The 20,336-nt window shown below is 52.5% G+C and overlaps 13 protein-coding genes across 13 annotated transcripts; 6 read left to right on the forward strand and 7 right to left on the reverse strand.

Annotated features, from left to right (window-relative positions):
* Positions 1 to 400: 400 nt before the first annotated feature.
* J4E85_006044 (uncharacterized protein) lies at positions 401 to 932 on the reverse strand (the record flags this gene model as incomplete). The annotated part of the gene is made up of 2 exons (XM_051470285.1): positions 401 to 445; positions 546 to 932. 2 exons carry the CDS (start codon positions 930 to 932, stop codon positions 401 to 403), a joined length of 432 nt encoding a protein of 143 aa, XP_051325773.1.
* Positions 933 to 1,272: 340 nt separating this feature from the next.
* On the reverse strand, positions 1,273 to 2,260 carry J4E85_006045 (uncharacterized protein; the record flags this gene model as incomplete). Its single annotated transcript, XM_051470286.1, has 2 exons — positions 1,273 to 1,338; positions 1,391 to 2,260. 2 exons carry the CDS (start codon positions 2,258 to 2,260, stop codon positions 1,273 to 1,275), a joined length of 936 nt encoding a protein of 311 aa, XP_051325774.1.
* An 876-nt stretch (positions 2,261 to 3,136) lies between these two features.
* Positions 3,137 to 4,084, forward strand: J4E85_006046 (uncharacterized protein; the record flags this gene model as incomplete). Its single annotated transcript, XM_051470287.1, has 1 exon — positions 3,137 to 4,084. One exon carries the CDS (start codon positions 3,137 to 3,139, stop codon positions 4,082 to 4,084), a length of 948 nt encoding a protein of 315 aa, XP_051325775.1.
* A 280-nt stretch (positions 4,085 to 4,364) lies between these two features.
* J4E85_006047 (uncharacterized protein) lies at positions 4,365 to 4,981 on the forward strand (the record flags this gene model as incomplete). Its single annotated transcript, XM_051470288.1, has 3 exons — positions 4,365 to 4,437; positions 4,491 to 4,570; positions 4,619 to 4,981. 3 exons carry the CDS (start codon positions 4,365 to 4,367, stop codon positions 4,979 to 4,981), a joined length of 516 nt encoding a protein of 171 aa, XP_051325776.1.
* Positions 4,982 to 5,165: 184 nt separating this feature from the next.
* Positions 5,166 to 6,078, reverse strand: J4E85_006048 (uncharacterized protein; the record flags this gene model as incomplete). The annotated part of the gene is made up of 2 exons (XM_051470289.1): positions 5,166 to 5,712; positions 5,762 to 6,078. The coding sequence occupies 2 exons, from the start codon at positions 6,076 to 6,078 to the stop codon at positions 5,166 to 5,168; spliced, it is 864 nt and encodes a 287-aa protein (XP_051325777.1).
* A 330-nt stretch (positions 6,079 to 6,408) lies between these two features.
* J4E85_006049 (uncharacterized protein) lies at positions 6,409 to 9,840 on the forward strand (the record flags this gene model as incomplete). Its single annotated transcript, XM_051470290.1, has 1 exon — positions 6,409 to 9,840. One exon carries the CDS (start codon positions 6,409 to 6,411, stop codon positions 9,838 to 9,840), a length of 3,432 nt encoding a protein of 1,143 aa, XP_051325778.1.
* Positions 9,841 to 10,101: 261 nt separating this feature from the next.
* On the reverse strand, positions 10,102 to 11,160 carry J4E85_006050 (uncharacterized protein; the record flags this gene model as incomplete). The annotated part of the gene is made up of 2 exons (XM_051470291.1): positions 10,102 to 10,984; positions 11,030 to 11,160. 2 exons carry the CDS (start codon positions 11,158 to 11,160, stop codon positions 10,102 to 10,104), a joined length of 1,014 nt encoding a protein of 337 aa, XP_051325779.1.
* A 564-nt stretch (positions 11,161 to 11,724) lies between these two features.
* On the reverse strand, positions 11,725 to 12,531 carry J4E85_006051 (uncharacterized protein; the record flags this gene model as incomplete). The annotated part of the gene is made up of 2 exons (XM_051470292.1): positions 11,725 to 12,309; positions 12,355 to 12,531. 2 exons carry the CDS (start codon positions 12,529 to 12,531, stop codon positions 11,725 to 11,727), a joined length of 762 nt encoding a protein of 253 aa, XP_051325780.1.
* Positions 12,532 to 13,076: 545 nt separating this feature from the next.
* J4E85_006052 (uncharacterized protein) lies at positions 13,077 to 13,892 on the forward strand (the record flags this gene model as incomplete). Its single annotated transcript, XM_051470293.1, has 1 exon — positions 13,077 to 13,892. The coding sequence occupies one exon, from the start codon at positions 13,077 to 13,079 to the stop codon at positions 13,890 to 13,892; it is 816 nt and encodes a 271-aa protein (XP_051325781.1).
* A 155-nt stretch (positions 13,893 to 14,047) lies between these two features.
* Positions 14,048 to 14,671, reverse strand: J4E85_006053 (uncharacterized protein; the record flags this gene model as incomplete). The annotated part of the gene is made up of 1 exon (XM_051470294.1): positions 14,048 to 14,671. One exon carries the CDS (start codon positions 14,669 to 14,671, stop codon positions 14,048 to 14,050), a length of 624 nt encoding a protein of 207 aa, XP_051325782.1.
* A 459-nt stretch (positions 14,672 to 15,130) lies between these two features.
* On the forward strand, positions 15,131 to 16,419 carry J4E85_006054 (uncharacterized protein; the record flags this gene model as incomplete). Its single annotated transcript, XM_051470295.1, has 2 exons — positions 15,131 to 15,150; positions 15,198 to 16,419. 2 exons carry the CDS (start codon positions 15,131 to 15,133, stop codon positions 16,417 to 16,419), a joined length of 1,242 nt encoding a protein of 413 aa, XP_051325783.1.
* Positions 16,420 to 16,809: 390 nt separating this feature from the next.
* Positions 16,810 to 18,803, forward strand: J4E85_006055 (uncharacterized protein; the record flags this gene model as incomplete). The annotated part of the gene is made up of 3 exons (XM_051470296.1): positions 16,810 to 16,933; positions 16,993 to 18,012; positions 18,508 to 18,803. 3 exons carry the CDS (start codon positions 16,810 to 16,812, stop codon positions 18,801 to 18,803), a joined length of 1,440 nt encoding a protein of 479 aa, XP_051325784.1.
* A 750-nt stretch (positions 18,804 to 19,553) lies between these two features.
* Positions 19,554 to 20,123, reverse strand: J4E85_006056 (uncharacterized protein; the record flags this gene model as incomplete). The annotated part of the gene is made up of 2 exons (XM_051470297.1): positions 19,554 to 19,978; positions 20,063 to 20,123. The coding sequence occupies 2 exons, from the start codon at positions 20,121 to 20,123 to the stop codon at positions 19,554 to 19,556; spliced, it is 486 nt and encodes a 161-aa protein (XP_051325785.1).
* Positions 20,124 to 20,336: the final 213 nt, after the last annotated feature.

Genomic DNA, 20,336 nt, shown 5'->3' on the forward strand with positions numbered 1-20,336 from the left:
CATTCCTGCAATCCCCCATCACGTAGCGGTAAGATGTGTTTGCGAAAGAACTTATGTTCTACCATACACTTCCTAAGTCTTTGCTCATCAAACGCTTCCTCTTTGGTAAGGAACAACCGAAAATTGCGACATTGGCTCAGCCGAACAGCTAGAGTCTTGCAATGGTCGTTGACAACACGCAGATGGTTGCCAAAAGGTACGCAGGTCCCATTTCCATAGAAGACTGAGGGAAGTCGACGTTGAAAAAGCGCTGCCTCATGATACATAAGACACAATGGTCCATATGCCAATAAACGGAATCGGACATGCACCCTGGGATTTTCGATGCAGTAGTCGGCCAGGAGATTTAGCTTATGGCAGGGGTCGGCTAACGTAATGCGCAACTCATCGAAGTGCCCCTTCACGATGAGGCCTCCGACATCCACTCGTTCATCTTTGGAGCGAACTAATGGTCGAATTTCCACAGTTTTGACTTTAGAAGTCCAAGACTTGTCGCATTGGCGCACGAAGCGGATGAACTGATGGGTAGCGTTTTGAGCGCATACGTTGTCTTGGGCGAATACGATATCGTTGTATAACAGTGACAAGTGCTTGGTCTCTTTGTAGAGTTGCTTGCACACGTACTTCAGCTGGTTGAACTCGGATGTAGATTCTGCGGTAGAACACAGCTTTACGCCCTGCGCGGACTCATGTTCGTAATACGCATCCACACATTCTTGGGGTGTTGCGTGCCAGATATCGTCTATACTGTTGACCTCTTCGGTCACTGCCTGGGGTATGGTGTCGAAGTCGATCGAATCGCGATAGAAGAGCTCGTGATGGTTGGCGGTGAGTGCGTATTCGTAGATCGTGTTGCGTATCTCGCCTGGCAATTGGAGGAGGCGATTGGTGCCGTCCTGGGTAGGAGCTGACTTGCTGTACCCACTGGTCATCGAGTCGGAGTCTCCTCGCGCGATTCTGCTAACCGCGCGACCTATCTCGATATATTCCCTAGTTTCAGAGTTTAGGCGGGCAGGAGGGGCAGTGGTAGGTGATGGTGTTTTGGCGGCAAAGAATACAATTATACCCATGCGAAAGGGCAGCCTTGGAACCCATACGTTTAGACTTGGTCAGATGGCAACGAGAAAACTCTTTAATCCACATGTCGAAGGAGCCCAGACCAGTTTCGTACTTGTTGTGGGGATATCATTAGGCGACCCAAGGTAAGTCAATTTGTTTGTAATTATTACGGAATATGCGTCGCTTCCCATGAACTAAATTCTCAGAAATATCCTAGCGATTAGGAGTTATCAGCCACAGGTTCGCATCTCCAACGTTGCTTGCCAGTAGTATGCAGCTCTGTGTGGCGTCTCTAATGATCACTTAAAGTAGCTTCTCGACTCTTCCTTACGATATCTTTCAACTGTGCCATCATTGCCATATCTGTGGAGTTTTGCTGGCTCTCCGTCCTTGGGTCCTTCCAAAGCAGATCAAACTTAATCTCTTTCTGTTCGTTGATACGTCTTACAAAGACTACAACAGGTTCATGTATAAGAGCCGCGGTATCCCACTTGTGAGTCTGAATCTTGAATATAACGTGCTGCACGTTCAATGTGACCCCTGGAGTCTCTTCCAATCCCCTGAAGGTAAAGATGCATGCGTCTAGCAGGCGATGTCGAAGTTCGGGATCGGCTATACTGGCGTCTTTGGCGATTGCGGCAGGGACATTGACGGTAACGTAAGGTAGATGTAGGCTCAGTAATTCGCGGAACGAGGCGAAGACGTCGTCGAAGTATATGCGTGGTTCATTTGCGTCGGCAGGTAGCGAGCGTGTATCGCGCATTCCGAGACGGACTTTCACGTTATGAAGGTGGGAGTGCGTCTGGATCTGGGGCGTGCCGATGACCGAATCTATCTCAGTAGTGGAAAAAGCTACTTGAACCATATCGATGCTCTTCTGTACTGCGCCGTTCATGACTAACTGGCTCTCGGCGACTATCATGCTGGAAAACTCTTGACGGATCTGCTTGCAAGCGCTAAGAAGACCGGTAACGTCTCGCAGGCTGGTAACATCCGGCAGGAGATACCGATAGACTTCGTTTCGAATCTCTGCAGGCATCAATAAGAACGATGAACTCTGCCCTTGTGTAGGTACGAGAACAGGGGTAGGAACATCCATAGTGCGTGACATGTCGATGCTTCGGGCGTTGCGAACGTCCTGATGAAGCCTTTGTGCGAGTTCGTTGTGTAATCGTCCTCTGTACTTCTTCGATACAGCCATGAGTATTTTCTGGAGCCTGTTTCTGGGTTTGGTAATCGTGACTGTCGTTGCATTCGCCAAGTCAGGAGCTTGTTGGTCGTGTCGCGTGAGTCCTTTTTTGCTGATATGGGTTTCGCGGGGGCGGGGGACATGAATGACTTTTCGGAGACGACATCTTGCCCGCTTGAGAAGAGGTTCTCTCATTGGAATAGACACATACAATCAGCCTGGACACTAGGATCTGCCTATGCTAGGGTTGAGTCAAGTTTAGCAAGAGGATCGATCGTAATGCTGCCCTGGATAGTCGAATATGCCGACAGAAAACTCTTCTCATTCTTATCTAGAATGGCTGTATTCATGACGATGATCGAGCCGAGAAACATGCTGTTGTTTCATAGGTCTACGATTGGCAGCAGCGGTCCAGTCTACCACCGAAAGCAGTGGGGCCAACCTACGAAGGGCAGGTGAGGGGTGGACCGGCCACTCCCAAGGCATTCTTATAGTGATACATCTCCAAATACATTCGGTGGATTTCACGAGAAAGGTCGCTATCTGGAAGGCCGTTATTGGAAGAGTGGAGATTGGCACAAGATGAGGCTCAACAAATGCGAGCATCGGGACAGTCGGAACCCGTGGACGTTCCGCGCAGCGGCTATTGAAGGCCCACGGCATGACTCCGATGGTGCATGGCCACCTTTCATCCTCCCAACTCAGATCTCATATATTACTACCTATGTGCTGCTGAACATTGAAATAAGTATTGATTACAGAAACGCTCGCAGGTTTCCATTGTCGGATTTACTACCCCACCTGCACCCCGCCTCCCCGCTTTGATCACTAAGGTCGACCCAGAAAGCATACCCTCCCTGGAAGCTATTATCAACAATTACAGTCGCTATGGCTCCTCCTCCAGCTCCGGGCGTATGGTGCCCCGCAGTAACCTTCTACACTCCCGAAAGCGACACGGCAACCTTGGATCTCGCCGCACAGAAACAGTATTTCCAATACCTCTCCAAATCGGGTCTTACTGGTTTAGTCGTTCTTGGCTCTAACGCTGAGGCATTTCTCCTCACTCGCGATGAGAAGAGAGCGTTGATGAAATGTGCTCGTGAGGCCGTCGGCCCCGACTACCCTCTGATGGTCGGCATCTCAGGCTTCTCTGTACCTCAAGTCATGGAGAACATTAGCGACGCAATTGAGGCTGGAGCCAATCATGGACTTTTGCTACCAGCGGCGTACTATGGGCCAGCAGCTTCTAAAGAAGTTGTCATGGCTTTCTACGATGAGGTTGCGCAGAAATCCGAGTTGCCTATCGTCATCTACAACTTCCCGGGTATCTGCAATGGGGTGGACCTTGATTCTGTCACGATCGCCGCGCTCGCAAAACGGAACCCTGGCAAGATTGTCGGCGTAAAGTTGACGTGTGGCAGCGTCGCGAAGATAACCAGGCTATGTGCTGAGCTGCCAAGCGATACCTTCTCTACGTATGCAGGCCAAGCGGATTGGTTGGTTGCTGGCCTCGCAGTTGGAAGTGCAGGATGTGTGTCAGCATTCAGTAACGTCTTCCCGAAGGTCTGCTCAAAGGTATACGAGTGGTATACTACTGGGAAGACTCAAGAAGCCTTGGAGCTTCACCGCAAGGCGGCGCTCGCGGAGAGCCCGATCAAGGCTGGAATCGCTCCCACGAAGCATGCTGTTAGTCAATACAGTGCGAAAGCTGCTGGCATCGAGGGCGCCGAGGGGAAGCTCAACCCAAGGCGACCGTACTTGCCAGTTGGCGACGCAATCAAGACGAGCGTAAAGAGTGCCATGGAAGAGCTTGCTACGATAGAGAGCATCTTGTAGAAGAGGCTGAAGGATGATAGGGTTCCCGGGTTAGTTCAGATAGAGGTAATCGCATCTCGCGGCATGGCAAGCGTAGCATCGACATCATCAGTCTTTGAAAATCAGATACACGATGGACGGGCCTCTGTCTTCGACGTATTCTGGTTCCTGCCGTGATGCTATGATCCGAGAGAGATGAGGACTAGTAAGCGTGCAGACCCTTGACTTAGCGGCGCACGTGCCTTATCGATAACCAACATTCACGTCTCGAACTTTTTCCTACTCTACCAAACACGACGAAATGGCGCCACAAAGAGGAGCAAGCGGTATCGAAAAGAAGAAGCGGTCGAAGAAGAGGAGGACGAGAACTGAGGGTACAAGGAGCGCTGTTGAACAGTTCGCGAGGTATACGCTAACAACTGGACAGTCTCATCATCGAGCGAAAGTGACAGCGATGTCTCAAGTGTAAAGAGTCAAAAGGTGGCCGCGGTAGAAGAAGAAACAAAGGTATGGGTGTCGCGTTGAACAGGTCTGATCTGATCTGACTCGAAAAAGGATGTTTCGCCAGCGCCAGCACCAGCACCAGCACCCGCTAAGAAAGAGAAGAAGAAGAAAAAGTCCAAGACAGGCAGTGCTCCAGAGGCTCAGCCAGATGAAGATGTCGCTATGACGGATGTACCAGCTTCTCCGCCACCAAAGCAGGCAGCGTCAAAGGCTAGTCAACAGGCGCAAGACGATTTCGGCGCCCTCTATCTGCGCAAAATCGCGGCTGAGTTCGCTGACGATCTCGACAAAGTGCGTGAAGCACCAGACTTCAAGGCGAGCAGTGTGCCGATGCTCATTCATGCGCTCAAGCAGGGCGAAAGTCTTTACAGTGTAGAGGAGAGAAAGAGGGTCGTAGGCGCGGCGAACGCGTAGAGAACAAGGGTAGCATGGGAGGCGTTTGGCGTCTGGAAGTATTTTTGCGCAAAGATTATCATAATGCAAACGTTCGTATATTTCAGAAGGGGGTCCGAACTCGGTCCCATTCATGTGCCAAATTCCCCCCAAAACGGTCATCGAACAGCCAAACGCCTTGCTATGCAGAATCTCGGGAAATCGTCTAGTATGCCTCGACCTCCATACCGCTCCGCCACTCCAACTCGATTGTCCAAGCCAGGAGGTTCGAGTGCTTGATCACAACCATGTCATGGGCCAGCTTCATGACTTTCTCCCTCTTCTCCGCCTTCTCTCCTGATGGCAGCACCATCAAGGTATCGTACGCTCTAGCCAGCAGCTTCTCCTCGTATTCCCGTCTCAGCTCGTCATCGCCCGTCCAGTTGATGATCTCCTCGTATATCCCTTCTAGCGGGCTAGTAGCGTATATCTCGTTCTTAACAGAGGCTGTGGTACCCTCCAGTGTCGCGCCGATGCGAAGTCGTCTCTCTTCTATGAGCCGCTTGATTGTGGAAGCCTCCTGTGTCTCGTGGATCTCGGCTATGCGCGTGTACGTTTTTGACGGGTCTGGCAGACGACCTTCGAGGTAAGAGTATACGGGAGAGGACGGCAGCTGGGTACTGAGTGCGCGTGCATATTGAGTCTTGGTGCCATGGGCGCGGGCGTGATCTACGAGCTTATCGATGGCGGATTGGGACTTGTGCGCGTCGTCCCTGTTCTTGTTAGCATTGTAGTCTCCCTAGCTTTATATACGAGACATACAAGTTCATGTATATCTGTGCTAGTTCCAGTCCGACGTCAATGTTCTCGTCAACCTTCGCGCCCTTGAGACCTTCGTACATGCCCCTTAGCCCGAGCCATGCCTGTGGGTCTTCAGGCTTGAGCTTGGTCGCGTCATAGTAGGCTTTCTCCGCTTCGTCGAATCTGCTCAGGCCGTCGTTGGCACGTCCAAGGAACAGGTAGGCGAAGTAGTTTTGGGGCTCCTTCTCCAGCACTGCTGTCGCTTGGTTCTTCGCTTCCTCCCAATCCTTTGCGCCAATCGCCGCCTTCGCAGCCTTCAGCGCAGTTTTCGTAGACATGTCGTTGATGTGGGTAGCGATAGTTTGGGGAGTTGCCGTCCGTACGGCGCTATTTGTGTTATGAAGGTGCCATGAGGAGTGAATTGGAGCTTTGGTGTGGGGCTCGCAGCGTCGAAAGAGCAGGCAATGACGCACGGCATGCTAGCGTCGATCCTGGGCTTCAGCCTTACCAAAACACGAACGTCAACGTCAACCACTCTGCAACTCACTTGCCGCTACTCTTCACGATAAATCCCCTCAGACGACCCGGGTGATTTGACTGCCTTTCTTTATAGCATCTATCGGCGTTCTGCATTGCATTGGCTGGGTTCCAAAATTCGGATTGCTGTCATGGCGTCACACGGGGACAGTGCGCACGACCTGCTGGATCTCGACATATCGACGTTGCGGCAGTTCGTTGAGCTATTTCCCAACGAGGGCCTATCGAAAGTCATCACAGGCTGGTTGAGTAGCGGTATATCAAGATACCCGCTTGTGGAAGAAGGCGACTCAAGAGAAGGACCTGACCTGAGCGAGGGTGGGGTAGCTCTTACTCAAGATGTTCCAGTCTCACAGGAGGACTGTCTGGTGTTGATGACTGAAGGAATTACCGAGGCTGGAAGATCGCCGCTTGCACATTGCTTACTCGGAGACTACTACCTGTCCTTGGAGGAGTACGAAAGCGCGGTCGAGAGCACAAGGAAAGGCTTGAAATATGCTGCTGCGGAGGCAAAGAAGACCGACTTATCACTTCAGAGAACTCGCGACGCTTTGAGTAGTACGCTTGCTACTGCTTTAGTATACTATCAAGCCCCGAGGAATCATCTGGAAGCCAAGGGCATCTTCGAATCCATCTTGAAACGCAAGCCACAGTTCACCTCTGCTCTCATCGGCATCGGACTGGTCCTAGAAGAAGAAGAGGAATATGAGCAAGCCTTCCAATTCCTTGAGAAGGCACTAAAGCAAGATCCCTCAAATGGTCGCATAGGTGCAGAATCAGCCTGGTGTCAAGCACTTGCCGGTGACTACAAGACCGGTTTTGAAAGGCTCCAAGAGTACCTCGATTACCCGCAGCTCGATGCCTCCAAGCAACGTGGCCGCGAGCTCCGCGCACAGACACTTTATAGAATAGGTGTATGTATATGGGAGCTCGATCCGTCAAAGCAAGCGAGGAAGGACCGCCAAGGAACGTATGCGAAGCTGCTCGCAGCGATCAAAGCAAACCCGAACTATGCGCCTGCATATACTCTGCTTGGCATCTTCTACGAAGATTACAATAAGGACCGCAGACGAGCACGGCAGTGCTTCCAAAAAGCCTTCGAGCTATCACCTTCTGAAGTCGTCGCAGCCGAGCGCCTTGCTCGCCTTTTCGCCAATCAAGGCGAGTGGGACATTGTCGAGGTCGTGTCCCAGCGAGTGGTAGACTCCGGGAAAGCCCGACAGACACCAGGATCGAAACGGAAAGGCGTCAGCTGGCCGTTCTCTGCACTTGGTGTCGTCCAAATGAACAAGCAAGAGTATCAAAAGAGTATCGTGTCCTTCTTATCCGCACTACGCATTAGTCCGGATGACTACTACTCCTACGTTGGTCTCGGAGAGAGCTACCACAACTCTGGTCGATATAACTCAGCATCACGCGCGTTCAATTACGCGGAAAATCCGACAGATGGTGTTGTTTTGAAGAGGTCTGACCAAGAGGGGTGGTTCACCAAGTACATGCTCGCCAACGTCAACCGCGAGTTGAGTGAGTTCAATGAAGCTCTTGCAGGCTACGAAGCTGTACTAGCGTCTCGGCCGAAAGAGTTTGGTGTCTCGATAGCACTCCTGCAGACTCTCGTAGAGAAGGGGTGGCACTGCGTTGAGACCGGTTTCTTCGGCGAGGCTGCCGATAGCGCGACCCGCGGTATCGAAGTTGCAATGTCGATTACCGAGTACAAGCCGGATGCTTTCAACCTATGGAAAGCTGTTGGCGATGCATGCAGTTTGTTCACTTGGGTCCAAGATAAACTCAAGCAGTTTCCCGTGGAGCTGATCGAGAAGGTGCTGCGCAGCGAGTCGGATATGAACATCGATTTTGATGAACACAAGGATATCGATGGGCTTGGACAGGATACGCTGGCTGCACTTTCCGCAGACAAGGACGATACCCTTACCAAGGTGCTTAAAGCCTCAATACTTGCACAAAAACGAGCAGTTTCCAGTTGTGCGCATGACATACACGCACAGGCTGTAGCGTGGTACAACCTAGGCTGGACAGAGTACAGAGCACACGTCTGCTTAGAGCAGGAAGGCATTGAGGGGTCGAAACTCACCACATACCTTCGAGCAGCCATGAAGTGTTTCAAGCGTGCTATCGAACTAGAAGCCGGTAACTCGGAGTTCTGGAACTCGCTTGGTGTCATCACGACTACACTAAGTCCTAAGGTCGCTCAGCATGCCTTTGTTCGCTCCCTACATCTCAACGAACGAAGTGTGCACACCTGGACAAACCTAGGAGCGCTTTACTTGTTGCAAAACGATCACGAACTTGCGCACACCGCCTTCTCAAGGGCACAATCGCAAGACCCCGACTACTCATTAGCATGGGTCGGCGAAGGCATCATCGCATTGCTCACCGGAGATTCCAACGAGGCGCTCTCTCACTTCACTCACGCATTCGAGCTTTCAGAGTCGTCATTGCTTTTGACTAAACGTCAGTACGCCGTCTCGGCTTTCGACTTCCTTGTGTCTTCGCCTTCGTCATCCAGCAACATCACGAACCTCATACAACCTCTGTTCGCGCTCCAACAGCTCAACATACAAGCACCCTACGACATTCCGCACAAGCATCTAGCGGCGTTGTTCTTAGAGCGTATTGGCAACTACGACGCTGCCGTAGTAGCTCTGCAAGCTGTGAACGAGACAGTTGAGCAAGAGTATGAGAAATCAGAATCGCTGGCGTCCCTGGCTCGGGTTGCACGAGCCAAGACAGACCTGGCCCGCAACCTTCTCGCTATCGAGTCCTTCAAATCGGCTGTTGAAGAAGCCGAGACAGCACTTGATCTGCTCTCTGAACTGGACAGCGATACCAAACAGTCCGCATTGTCCGGGGACCAGATCTCGAAGACTAAGCTATCAGCTCGTCTCACAGCTGGTCTAGCACACTACTTTAGTGGCTCATTCGACGCCGCGATACCCTACTTCCGAACATCGCTCGAGGCAACTGGGGCCAACCCAGACATCATCTGCATCCTTGCAGAAGTTCTTTGGGCCAAGGGCGGGGAGAACGAGAAGCAAGTGGCTCGCGACCAGCTCTTTACCGCCATTGAGAAGCACGAAGGCCATGTTGGCTTGCTGACCCTCATTGGCGCCATGACAGTACTCGACAATGACTTGGAAACCATGGAAGCCATCAAAGACGATCTAGACCGACTGCGCACGAACAAGGAGCTCAGCGACGAGCAGTTGGCACGCGTGGAAAAGGTTGTCGAAGCCATCTCAGTCAGTCTAGGCGGTGAGGAGCAAGAGTTAGATGAAGCTCGTCGCAGTGTCATGCTTGCCCCCTGGAAACATGTTGGCTGGACAGAGCTCGCCGACGCTGCTGGAGGTGATGCGTTCGCCAGTACGCTGGCAAAGGAAACTGCGATGCGCAACGCACCGCCGAATGGTACGCTTGGTGCTGTTGGGTTGGCAGGCGCGATGGGTGGTACCGGCGACGTGGGAGATGCTCAGAGGGCAGTTGTACTTGCGCCTTGGGTCGCTGACAGTTGGAGTGGCTTGGCTGAGTGTGTTCAAAGCGCTTGAACGAGAATAAGGCTACCTTACAGATGCATGATATGCTTATCTCTACGCCACCATGTCGTTGAAAAAGGTTATTAGAATTAGCGACAATACTTCCAAATACACTGTAACATATCTGCGTGGCATTTATTTTCATGAATCGTGATTGACTGAGCAACTACACAGGCCGTACAAACCGGCTTAAAAATACACTTCTTCAAAGGACGTTAGATCTTGCGTTATTGCTTCCGTAGAACGAAACCCCTTCTCCCATCTGCGGAGCTCTCATCCCACTTTTAGTGGGCCTCCAAACACGGGCTTAGCCGTAGAGGCCGCAATATTCTGGCAGGATGGGTTTGTTGCAACTTGATCAGCTGCAACATCAGAGCTTCCACGCTTCATTTCTTCCTTGATATCTTTGGGCTCACACACGTCTTCATCAGGCTCCTTTTTCGTGACCGTAAGGGCTTGCGTCGCATCGCTCCGCTCGTCTGCCAAGACTGGCTCAACTTCTCCTGTTCCAGTTGGGGTCACTTCCGGGGGAGATGCGCGGACGTCATGATATTTGTACGATGGACAGCTATTTCGGAAATCAGAGAACACAGGACCGCGCTTTTCAATCAAGCGAATAGCGATTTCATGGATGAACTCCTCGGGCAAAGCGGTTGATGAATAGCTTTGAAGCCAGATTTCCGAGCCGAAGTCTGTGTATAGGTCCACAAGGAGTCTTCGGGCCCCGCTTCCATGTGTGGTACCGTCATACAGCTCCGCTGTTGCTTCAGCCGGAAGCCCACAATGGATCCTTCCTTCCACGGCGGGTCGGCAGGTAATAGCGTTGAAGAAGCCGCACATCCCGTCGATGATCTGGTTCTTGGATGTGATGTCTTGTAGTTTCTCCGCTAGTACGTAGAGACGGCATAGTTTCAGCCATTGCATAATCCCTTTGGTGACTATCAGCTGGCGTGCGTATACCAGGTTGAGGTATCGACGAAACGTGTCGGGATTTTCTTCTGGTAGTGCAACTGTAGTTTCTTCGTTTTCTTTCGAGTCCTGACTAGTGGCATGCTTGAAGAAGTCGGATCTGGATGTGAGGAGTGTCGAATGCACGAAGAATGATGCCGCGTTGAGGCCTGACCCAACGCGCACTTTCAGCATAGGGCTGTCAAATCTACGGGACATTAGCAGTAGCAATAGTCAGATACAACATACTTACGCCAGCATTTGACTATCGTCAGTTCTTCTATCTATGGGCACACGGCTTGCACCCACAGCTGGCTTACTTGCTGACGCTGGTGACGGCGATCGGAGCGATGAGGTGTTGAAGGTAAACACAGGTGCTGACATTGTAAGTAGTAAAGATGTTTGTATGTTTCTCTCTGACTGATATTCAGAATGCATCTTCTCCTGGAGTTTAAGAGTTGTCGCTGTGTCGCCTAAGCAGGATCATGAGGAACGAACAGCGCTTCGGCAGGATCAGGACCGTCTCAGTTACGTATCGAGAAAGCGCGCGCTTATCAACACAACGAGAGCTCATGTCGAATACAGATTTGCGTTGCAGAAACAAAACAGGGTTGTATGGAAAGGTTGAAAACGTGACCGGAATGTACCTGGTAGCGGTTAGGCAGGGGTGAGGCGTAGCAATTTGAACCACTTGAAGGCACTGCAGCACATGTACATGCCATTGTAACGAAACTTCGAGTGCAGCATCTGCAAACGTATTTGACGATTGTGTGATAGAGCTGTTCCGGTTCTGGTGATCTATAATAAGCAAAAGTGGTATGTAGAAGACACACAAACCTTGGCCCCAAAGATGGCATGAAGCTACTACACGGGCGCAGTATTGATAGCAGACACACTCCGATGATAAGTGGTCATGGTCTTACTTGTACTATTCGGTAGTTGGCGTTCCTATTTCTTCTCCTCTTCCTTAGCCGGCGCCTCTCTCTTTTCTAGTATCTTGTCCACGATACCAAAGTCTACCGCCTCTTGCGCGTCCATGAAGTAGTCGCGCTCCATGTACTTCTCAATCTCCTCCAACGTCCTCTTCTTCGTAACATGCGACTGGTATATCTTGTTTAGCTTGTCCCGTATCCTAAGGATCTCTTTGGCATGGTCCGCGATATCGCTTGCCTTGCCACGGTATCCGCCACTCGGCTGGTGTATCATGACTCGCGCATGTGGTAATATGTATCGCTGCCCCTCGGCGCCACCTGCAAGCAGCAATGATCCCATGGAGGCTGCGATGCCCATGCATATTGTGCTGACCGGGCAGCGGATGTAGTTCATGGTATCGTAAATCGCAAGACCGGCGCTCACGCTGCCACCAGGCGAGTTGATGTACATGGATATGGGTTTCTCGGGGTTGTCGGCTTCGAGGAAGAGGAGCTGGGCGACAGCGTTGGCGGACATGTAGTCGTCAACTTCGCCGTTCAGGCAGATGATGCGCTCTTGCAGGAGACGCGAGAAGATGTCGGAAGTTTTCCAGCCTCCACCCTATAAAGTCAGCTAGCTCTTGAATAGTAGCGCTGCTGAGCTCACAGTAGTCTCCGTCACGTAGGGTATCGGCAGTGAGATGGCGCGCGGTGTCTGTTGGTCCTGCTGCTGTGGACTCCATTGCGGCTGGAAGCCGAATTGGCTTGATATCCACCGCGTGCCATATCTAGTAAAGCTTTGTAGTGTTGATGGCCTTGTAGCCCGCCGTAATAGAGAAGCCATGATGGTGATGTTGGGGAGCTCCTGCCTCCCCGCGTGAACGCAGCTCCGGCGCGCCAAGCCGGGGGTCCGAAGCGATCGTTTGGCTCTTCCTGCGCAACACTTCCAACCCACACGAACCACGCAGTCGCTCCCTGTCCCGCCTGATGCCAGGCAGATGGATCTGTCGCCCGACGTCATGCTTGAGCCCCACTAGACTCCCGGCGCGGGCTCAATGCCGCCAATCCTCCGCCCATATTCCCGGTCGTCTCTTGAAAGGCAATGACCTTGGTCCTACGCGCGAAGATGCCCACCAAACGTTCCGCCTCCGCAAAGACGAGACAGCCAAAGAACTTCCACTTTCGCCATTGCTCGACCCGGTAGCCTTAGAAGAAAGGTCTCGCTATGAACAGACGAAAGAGCGACCGAACTTTGCTGAATTCACGCCTTTCCAGAAGAAACTATGGGAGAATCCATTCGGTATGCATAATGCTGTCCCTCGATGGCAATGTAAAACTAATTTTTCAGCCCACGCGTTGGCATCGCCAGTCCGTCAATGCCGCGCAACAATGATCTCCCTCCCCAGCGCTTTCCTAACCTCTCTCCACGCACGCGCGCACCCTACGACTAAAGACCCTTGGCTCCTGCCTGTCTCTCTCACGACGGACAAGAAGCACCTCGGACCCCCACACCGCTTCCTTGGGACTCGTCGGATTACTGTACAACTGGGCAAGAAGAAAGCCTGGGAAAAAGCCCTGAACTCACGCATGGCCGAAAAGTTTGGCGGGCTGGGCTTGAAGAAGATGGTTTGGAGGGAGGACATGCCAGACTTCATACTGGACGTGATGCGCAAGACAGTAGGGAGTAAGCTCAGCTGGAACTTTGGTTTCAGAGGTCGATTGATTCCAGTCGCGAGCCCCCGGACTGAAGACATTGAGGGCGTCGAAGACGTGTCTTCTGTCCTCATATTCCGATCGCTTCATAACCGTGGGGATGATATGCAAAAGACGGCAGATCTGAACATGGCTGAGCTGGAAAAGTGGTCAGCCTACTTTACCAAGAGCTTTGAGGCGAAGCTGGATCCACATGCTACCCCAGAAGTCACTCACTCTTCACCACACTGGTATACTGGTCCTGTCATCGCATGTCTGCAACCCCGGCTGATGTTCCCGGAGCTCGAGTTTCATACAACCACTTGGCGAGGCAGAAAGGTTGCGGTCTACAGTTTGACGGATCTACTTGGAGAAGACAAAGCGCAAGAACTGATAAAAGGCAGCAAGTATGCTGATGAGAAATGTGTCGTGATGAAGAGAGCAAGGCACAATGTGCCGGTTGAGATACTGCTCATGCAACTCCAAGCATACATAGCCCAACCAGGTCCTTGAGTTACCTCAAGCGCACTTTAGCTTTTTGAATCAAAAACTAGACTTCCTCTTTGAGCCTTCTCAACCTGTCTTGGCCACTACTGTGATCACCTTTCCAAAGACTACCAAATCTGAGATCCCTCTGATCCACCTCAGGTGCTACCAGCCTCACTCCACTATTTGCTGACACCCTCACACAATCTCTTCTCCCAGTCTGCCTTTCTCATACCGAACATGTGCTCATCCTTTATCTCACCATTCTTGTAAACATTGTCCCTCAGCACACCTTCGAGGATGTACCCATTCTTTTCAAAGCACCGCATGCTCGCCCTGTTGCCAGAGAACACCCCAGCGTAGAGTTTGGACAATCGTTGGCCATTGTTCTCGTAACTCTCAAAACTCCAGGTTGTGAAGGCTTCCAGTGCCTCAGTGATATAACCTTTTCCCCAATATGTCTTTCCAACCCAGAAACCAACTTCGGCTACATGTGCGTACACATCCGAGCCTAGTTTCAAACCGATGCCTCCTATTGCGAGTTCTGGCGCTGATCTCTCACAGATAACGAAATGGTGTTGATATGGGAGTGCGAGGTTTGTGTTGATCCATGTCTCGGCGCTGGACTGTGTATATGGACTGGGAAACGTTCCTCGCATATACTTGGCGATGAGGGGGTCGTTGGCGTGCAGGGAAGTCGAAGGGGCATCTTCGAGGCACATTGGACGGATTATTAGACGCTTGGTAGTCACTATGGATGATGGAACTGATGTGCCCGTCTGTGCTGGTGTTGTTTGTTCCGCCATTCTGGAGATGGATACACCGACGAGATGTGCGAATACGTGAGGAAGGAATAAGATAGGTCAGTAGAGGAAGTCCAGTATTTGTGCACTTTTAGTACTTGATTGCTTCACGGCCGTTGACTCATAGATGCCCTTTGAGTGACCATGATAAGGCCAGTCAGCACGAAGCAAACGCACCTTCCCTGCTGGGATATCGACCGGTTGCCTGAACTAGCGGTGCTCGCCCTTTTGATTAGTCAAGAACGATGCAAGCATATCGCCGTATCGAAAAAACGCGCAAAGACTTGATGACTGTGAAGTATATCCTTGAACACGATGTTTGGGACTGACCAGGTGACATGTGAGAGGACGAGGCGTGACGTCGTGCAGGCGGGCGGGCACTAGCGCAGCGCGCTAAAACGCGTCTGTCGCGTGGGCGGTCCAGCACTCCCTGCTCCTACGATGCTTGCCAACAGCGCCGTAATGTCGTCCTTCGGAGCAAAGTAAGCCGATTCAATTGAATATATGTCGCATGTCTAACATAGTCCAGAAGGGTTGTCAGAACCTATTCGCGACACACGAAGCGCCAACTCTACGATGAAGAACCGCCTACCAAACGAAGACGCGTCGAGACGACAATCGAAAGTACCGAAACGACGACCTTGACCCCGTTGGATAATGCTCCTACGATTGTCATTTCATCTCTCGAATGCGAGCGTGAAAGCTCCACCGCCCCTCCATCCAGCCCCAAAGACTCGCCCGCAGTCTTCTCAGACGAACCGCCTCGGTCTAGTCCACCATCGTCGCCCGCACCGCGCAGCTCCCCTCCACCCATTCAAAAACGGCGACCAGTCTTTTCGATATTCAAGAAGCAACTCAAGCCGAGCACGCCCGCCAAAGAACCCCTTACAGAACGGAGTCACAATGCGCAAAGTCCACCGAAGCCAGCACCAAAAAAGAAGCAGATGGTACAGATGCAGTTAGACCTGGCTTCAGAGACGCGCAAAACATGCAAGACATGTGGAATGCAGTACATACCGTCGAATGCTGAGGACGCAGCGCTACACAAGAAATTTCATGCGATGAACCTTGGGGGTGTCGACTTCACCAAGCCAGTCGTGGAGCGCTTTAGGAAGAACCAGATATGGAGTGGTGATGGGAGCTTCATCGCCGTGGTTGGACGCAAGGATGCACAGGCGCTGCGCAACCGGGCGAGTGATGTGTTGAAGGTTGTGAATACAGAGCTTGCTGCTGTTCCCATATCAGACGAGGAGCTTTGGGGACAGACGAGTCGGACAGTCCAGGCAGACGAAACAGAACGGACTACGCCGGTACCGAAACCACGGCCCTCGGCGAAGAACCCAGCCAACGTGGCACTCGTCGATCGATTCAAGATATATTTATACATTCGAGGGAACAAGTGTGTAGGAGCATGTTTGGCAGAGCGAATCTGGGAAGCCTATAAGGTGTTGGACCCCACCAGTTCGCCCGACCAGGAGCACGGAGATGCTGTCGCGCCCCATAGCTCTTCTATTTCTATCAGCACCGATTCAGATCCGGTGGCCTTGGGCATATCGCGTATATGGACGTCAAATCAACATAGAAAGAAAGGCGTTGCGACTAGGCTGTTGGATATTGCACGATCCGACTTCATCTATGGGCTGCACATTGAGAAAGCTCGAGTTGCTTTCAGCCAACCGACAGAGAGTGGAGGGAACTTGGCGCGCAAGTGGTTTGACTGCCAGGCAGGGTGGCATGTGTATGTCGATTAGCGTACCGTGGAGATAGACCCTTACATAGATAGCCGCGGTAGGCCGCTGCAAGATGCCCACGCGTTTACTAAACAGTGTAAGGAAGTGTTCAAATCCTGTAGCAGACAGCGAATATTGAAACGGGAGCTTTAGAACACACAGGGCCACAGAATTTGTTGGCGAAATTGTGCCAGATGGATAGCAGAGGTTCATTGGGCCGTCATGGTGTACGAGGTACGATGGTGGGGGCTGTTCGCTGTCCCGCGCCGGATCGCCAGCACCTGCATATCGGCGATGATCACGTCGCAGAGCCGACTATCAGCAGCAGCATTTCTTGCGCGGCACCATCTCACCGCTTCTCTCGCGCCCCTTCCATGTACATAGAATAATGCATTGTTTTTAGCACCCACCATGTCGTCCGGAAACCCCTTCCGCCTTTCTCAAGCTCCCCGTCAGCCCGCGCCCGTCCCGCAGACTTCCTTCATCAACACGGATAGCAGTGTGCTTGAAGCGCGCAGGGAGGACAGCGACCATGGTATTCCCTCGCCTTGCCTTTCTGCGTCTGCTGGCATTCAAGGAGTAATTGTCTTACAGTGCTCGAAGATGCCGCCCCGCCCTCGACTGGCAAGACCAAGAAGTCTGTCCGCATTCTCTCGCCCACTACTACGATTCCACCGCCCATCTTTGACGACTCAGATGCGACCTTGAACGAGCTTATGGCCCGGCGATCGAGCCAAGGTCGGCCTGCAAGCCCACCGCCTCCCGTAACACCCGCCGGCTTTGTCAACAACTCTGTCACAGCGGGCGAAGCCAATGCCCAAGTTGTCGGGAAAGACGCCATGGCAATAGCGGACGCGTCCCCAAACCCGAGATCAACCTTTGGCGAGCCGCTGGCGATGCAATCGCCGGGTAACGTACCAGCGAATCCATTCTCGAGAACACTGGCCTCGTTAGAACCCCAAGACAAAGAGAGCGAGGAGGAGCGGACGAACACGGGAAGACCGATGCTAGGCAACAGCAGAGCTTCCTTGGATGTGGAGAGCTTCAAGAACCTACTCCTGACCGGAAAGGCTACTCCGCGACCATCCGGTCCGCCTCAGCAGTCTACGAGCGCATCACAACCCGTCGCAGGCGCGCAATTCGAGACCAGTAGTAGCACGGATACCTCCTCAGTCTCCCGGCAATCGCTATTCGAGCCCATACAAGAATCCCACGCTGACTCGCCACGTACATCGGTCGATATGGCTGACTCGGAAGAGGACGAGAGCATGGGGCTAGTCTCCGAGGTGAAGAAGGGCAAAAAGAAGCCCCCACCTGCCCCCAAGCATCGACACGGAAAGCTCGTTACGCAGAGACAGCCACAGACAGTGTCCTTCGAGAGCTTTGCAGCCACAGAGCCAACACCACCGCCGGCTATCAGACGGACAGACAGTTCGGATACAAACAAGCCGCTCCCCCCAACTCCCGTTGCTGCGCCGCAGTCATCCCATATCAGCACGCAAGATACCACCCCGCTACAATCCCAACCAACCCCACCAGCACAAGACCTGCCTTCACCGCCTTCGGAAGGCACAAATAGACAAAAGAAGGCACCTCCGCCCGTGCCATTGGCCCGTAGGCAGAGTCAGCTCAAGACGACGACGACAACAGGCAATAGATCGCGGAGCAGTTCAAACCTTACGATATCATCTCAGCACTCGGTTGACCCCATACAAAGCCCAGTTCCAAGTAACGTCGACCCGTTTGGAGCAAAGTCACCACCACGTCCTCCACCTTCACGACACGGCGCACGACTCGCAAACATAGGCAACTCAAGCGCGAACTCTTCTAGCACCGAACTGCCACAGCGTTCAAGTTCGGGTCGAACGCCGAGATCTGTTCCAGAACCCCCTTCATCCCGCCGGAGCACTCTAGAATCCCAACCTTCGTCACCCGCGCCGAGTGTGCACCGCGCCTCATCCATATCGTCCAATCGCAATACCCAGCGAAATGTATCTGGAGAAAGCACTGGAAGCAACATGCCGCCACCTCCGCCTCCACCAAGACGCCGATCAAATCGCTCAAGCCTTGATCAGCAAAGACCTCAGATACCCTCTTCGTCCCCCACAGAAAGCCGACGGACGAGCACGGAGTACCGCCGTACAAGCACAGAGCACAGACGGACGAGCGTAGCCAGCGAAAGCTCATTGAGGAGGGAATACGCGCCTGCAGACGAGAAAGGTGGGAACGAATATGCTTTATACTCGCCAATGGAAGAGAGCGAGAAGAAGCTAGGTCTCGATGAAAATATGGCTGGTGGGAAGGAGGGCGAGGGAAGGAGCGATTCGAGTAACATCCTCGACGATATGGAAAAGTTCCAACGCGAGATCGATGAGTTGAGGACGAAGTATAAACAAACGGGATAGTACTTCGTTTGAGTGGTCATCCAGTGGGAGGAACGAGCGATATATATTAGCATGATGCGTTCTCTAATTGAGGGATTCTTACTATCATTAGAAGATATCTCAGAGTATATTTATGCTTGTTCCCTGTTTTCGCTTTCCCCGCCCTTGATATGTCTTTCTGTTGATATTCATGTGCACTCCATCAGAACCGTACTCAGTCTCATCATGCCTTCATTCTAGCCAGTATTAACGATCCACATGAACGTACTGTCCGTCCTCGGTAGGATATTCATCACTGCCCTTCTCAGTGCCCGAAATCAACAACGAGGGGCACTCTGATAGGCAAGCACTGGAGGGCTTCATTGACTCTCGAGCAACAAGGTATCAACTCAGTCATCCGTGGTAGCTCGAGGAGTGGAAGCCAAGCGCGGTGTGAGAGCCACTTCACACGGCATGGTCATCAAAGCAAGCATGGTACGGAAGCAAGAGTAATGACGATGTCAGTATTTTTATTAGACTCGTGGAAGGCTATGAACATGCAATACCATGGGGCAGCTTTTCGACGAGTGATGACACCCCATGCCGATGATAAGCCGCCAATACATTAATACCAAATCATGAATGGGGGTATCTGGGTCTTGAGAGAATGATCAAGACAATAAGAGAGAGCCCCATGGATACTAGGCCTTGCACTAACGACTTCGACTGAGAACGCGACGTGTAGCGCGACACCCCTGCTCAATATAGCACGTGGACCTTGTGTGAACGGGCCTAGGCCATGATAGCCAGGGCTGCAGCACCCATGGCGACGAGCGAGCCCATACCGACGACAGGCGTTGCGAGAGCGGCGCCAGCAGTTTCGACGGCAGTGGTTGTGGGCTCACCAGGGCGACCTGAGGATGAGGGACCCCCGTCAGTCGTAGTAGTAGCACTGGAAGGCTCGTCATCGGGGACGTTGGTGGTGGGAACTGGTCGTCCTGGGGGAGGCAGGACAACGCTAGTAGTGGTAGGTACAGGCGCTCCGCCGTCTTGAGTAGAGGATACAGCCGACAAAGCGGGAGTCGAGGAGACAGCCGACATAGCGGGGGTAGAGGAGACATCTGACAGAGCGGGGACTGGCTCAGACGACGGCTTGCCGGGCTCGGGGACGCACTGGGTGACAGTAACAGTCACGGTGGCAGCGGGAGCGCAGACAGCTGCAAGAGATGTTAGATCGTGTGCCCGATGCCATGTAGAGGTATCCAAGCAGCTTTGCAGCTAAGCCTGAAGCATGTACTCACGGTCAGTGGCGACGACAGCCAGCGCAAGCGCAGCGACAGCGAAGATCTTGTAGCCGAACATGTTGATAGCGGTAATCTGATTGGTGGTGGGGATGAAGTGAAGTATGTTCGTGTTGGATTGATGCAGCTGCAGAGATGATGAGGCTTTGGGGTGAGTGTCGTGAGAGAAGCAGAAGACACGGAGGTGGACACAGAAAAGTTGTTTATATGACGTGCGAGCAGCGTTTGCAGGCACGGCGGAAATTAGCTCCGGCGGCAGGCGACAAGCAGAGGA

This window comes from Alternaria conjuncta, assembly GCF_024043145.1.
Source record: "Alternaria conjuncta strain BMP 0040 chromosome Unknown scaffold_8, whole genome shotgun sequence".
Taxonomy (NCBI): domain Eukaryota; kingdom Fungi; phylum Ascomycota; class Dothideomycetes; order Pleosporales; family Pleosporaceae; genus Alternaria; species Alternaria conjuncta.